Source organism: Arachis ipaensis, chromosome B03, assembly GCF_000816755.2.
Source record: "Arachis ipaensis cultivar K30076 chromosome B03, Araip1.1, whole genome shotgun sequence".
In the NCBI taxonomy this organism is placed as follows: domain Eukaryota; kingdom Viridiplantae; phylum Streptophyta; class Magnoliopsida; order Fabales; family Fabaceae; genus Arachis; species Arachis ipaensis.
In genome coordinates this window covers 5,287,467-5,290,891 of record NC_029787.2, presented here as the reverse complement: position 1 = coordinate 5,290,891, position 3,425 = coordinate 5,287,467, and the positions used below count along the sequence as shown (strand labels likewise).

General features: G+C 31.4%; 1 protein-coding gene across 1 annotated transcript; it reads left to right on the top strand.

The window, feature by feature from the left end:
* On the top strand, positions 593 to 2,713 carry LOC107629048 (elongation factor 1-beta). Its single transcript, XM_016331732.2, has 6 exons — positions 593 to 838; positions 941 to 1,057; positions 1,187 to 1,259; positions 1,728 to 1,842; positions 2,047 to 2,160; positions 2,259 to 2,713. Exons 1-6 carry the CDS (start codon positions 753 to 755, stop codon positions 2,420 to 2,422), a joined length of 669 nt encoding a protein of 222 aa, XP_016187218.1. The 5' UTR covers positions 593 to 752; the 3' UTR covers positions 2,423 to 2,713.

Below are 3,425 nucleotides of genomic sequence, written 5' to 3'. Positions count from 1 at the left end.
AGAAAATATATTTACAAGTTTAGAAAATATTAATTTATTTTTCAATAGAATAAGTTATATATTGAATAACAAAAGTTGTTATTGGTTTCTCTTCACACTAACTAATACTCAACGATGGTGTTTCGGTACATCATGTTACCAAAAAATATTAATCGATCTAATTACTTTTGTAATGACATAAGTTTATGAATTTGAAAATTTAAAAATCATTTCATAAAATATAAAGTTTTAACAACTAATAATGTTGATCATATTGTTTTGACTTCAAAAATGAATACGATACCAATAAATAAAATTGTTCCAAGTAAATTTCAACAAAGACAAAAGTCTATAAATATTTTTATTAATGAGAAATTAATCTATTTTAAAGACAAATACAATTTTTTTCTACGGATTTTCTAACTCGACAAGTCGAGCATGTTGATGTTCTATTTATTAAGGGTCTGCTGTCAACTAATGGATTATTATACACACAAAGCGAGATTCGAACTCCAAATATTTGTTTAAATAGACAAATGAGATGATTATTCAACCAATTCAAATTGATTGAAACAAATACTAATTATTTTTAATATTTTTAAATTATAAAATATTGAGAAATTGAGCTCACAAGTGGGGACTGATTTAGGGTTTTCTGCGTTCATAATATAAATATCAGCCATTGAATTGATCTACGCCTCTTTTACTCTCACACACCAAGTGATACTCTTTCACTCTTTGCACTTCAATTCGAAGCCTCCCAAATCTTACCAATGGCTGTTACCTTCTCAGATCTGCACACAGAGTCTGGACTCAAAACCCTAGATGAGTTCCTCTCTGGGAAGGCCTATGTTTCTGGGTACCAATTAATATTTCCTTCAATTACTTAAAAAAGTAATCTTTTTCATCGATTTTGAAAATTGGGTGATTCAATTTTATTTGGGTCTTTCTCTATTTGCAGGGATCAATTGACAAAAGATGATATCAAAGTGTATGGTTTTGTTTCGGAGAAGCCAGGTAGCTCTTTTCCCAGTGCTGCGAAGTGGTTCGATGTTGTCTCTTCCCATCTTGCTGCAAGGTTTGTTCCCTGTTCCCAATTTATTTATTTTTTAGTTGCTTCAAATTTGGATTTGTTTATTGTTGTTTACGCTAATTTAGAATTTCTAGATAAGTAATATGAAAAATTGATTCCCTTTTTAATGAACAGCTTCCCTGGCAAAGCTCAAGGTGTGAAATTTGCTGGCCAAGGTGCTCCAGCTGAAGCTGCACCTGCCAAAGCGGTATGCATGATGCATCTACCTTAATCCCTTTTTTTATTTATTGTTATATATATGCAATTTTCCATTATACTTACTTGGTTGATGCCTTTTACTTGTTTGAACGTTTGATGCATTTTTCTTGATGTATAATGTAGTGTTCTAGTGATGTCTTCTGAGTTTGAAATCAAATGATTTGTTTTATGTTATGCCCATTTGAGTAAGTTTGGAAATTTTAGAAAGAATGAAGCCTAATTTTGTAGCTATATTCGTATGTTTAGTTCTTTACTTACATAGTTTCCCTGAGTGGGATTGTTAGTTGAGCTATTCGAGTTATGCTTCCGGCAAATCTGCAATGAGTTGTTGGTTTGTACTTTGTATAGATGCTCAACCTTATTTGAACTGTAAACTACAGCTGCCGTAGTTGTACAGAAGCCAATAGGTGAACTATTTAAGCTGATTGGGTCTTTGTGGTTCATTTGGTTTTTGTAGGCCGCGGCTGCTGATGATGATGATGATCTTGATCTCTTCGGTGATGAGACAGAGGAGGATAAGAAGGCAGCTGAGGAACGGGAGGCTGCAAAGAAGACCGCGAAGAAGAAAGAAAGTAAGTTTTTTTCTACTATTGATCGAATTGTGCATTTAAATCATTGTGTTAATCGTTCATATAAATCTAAGATCAATGAATATACTTATTCAATACACTTCCCTTTCTAGTTGTTGTAATTAGGAATGTGTTTGTTTATATGGTAGAATTATAGGTTGAAAATTTCTCGATGGTCTTTTCGTCATGTTAATGACATTTCTGTAGGTGGAAAGTCATCCGTTTTGCTTGATGTTAAGCCTTGGGATGACGAAACAGACATGAAGAAGCTGGAAGAGGCTGTTCGTAGCATTCAGATGGAGGGTCTACTCTGGGGAGCATGTATGTGAATATTTTCGTCAACTCATTCTTGTTCACAACTGGTGAATTTATAGTCTATACATTGTTATATTGACAAAATTTTGTTGATATTATTGCAGCCAAACTGGTTCCCGTTGGATACGGCATCAAGAAGCTACAGATCATGATGACTATTGTTGATGACCTTGTGTCTGTCGACTCCCTCATCGAGGAGCATCTCACTGTCGAGCCATGCAACGAGTATATCCAGAGCTGCGACATTGTTGCATTCAACAAAATTTAAGTCATCTTGCCATTTTCAAGCGGCTGATTAGTTTGTTTTTCGTCGATACCCCTTCCACCCTCACTTTTTCATCTTTTAGTATGTTTGATCTATTTCAATGATGGTTTTGTTACTAGAATTGTTGGAATTGAAAGAGAGATATATATATTTAAGTATCTGTTATTTGGTGCAACTTCTAATTATTAGCTTTCAAAATATGTGGGAATGAGCATTGAAAAAATTGGTGACAATCATCATGAAAGGAACTTTGGTCCAAGTTTTTGTCTGTTCATGAATAGATTGCTTTCTTTCTAAGAGTTCTATATATGTTTGGATTTTCATTTGCAAAATACTAAATTATGGTTTGAATTAAAGTTAGCTTGTAATTTTTGTTTAAACCATGATTTCAGAGTTGAATGAAAATTCATATACAATGCATTTTGGAAAATAAAGGAAAGAGTTTTGTATTTTTTTCTTTATTTATTTTTTAAATGATCTACTATGTTTGGGTATATAATAAAAAAGATTATAGTGGAGAATTAATAATTTTAAGGGGAAAATAACTTGGTGGATATTGTATTATTGTCAAACATACCATTAAAATTAGAAAAATATTATATCTTTAAAGTTACTAGTGTATGTATACATGTATAATGTACAGGAAATGTTTATTTTTTCATAATTATGTCTAAAATGTGTTTTTAAAATAAGTTATTCATAATATATTTACTTTATATTAAATATTCTTGAAAAATAGTTGAGAAAAAAATGTATGCAAACAGTCACCATAATGTACTATGTCAGCATTTTTGGCTATGATGTAACCTGTTATAGAATAATATAATGATAATCTATGATGCACACGACACGACACGGGATACGCCGACACGCGAATTTTAAAATCTTACATGACACGGGGACACGCATACATATAAAATATCAAGTATTTTTTAAGATAAATCGTAATGATATTTTGATATTTTATTGATATTAAAATATAAATTAAAATTTTTAATTATTTTTA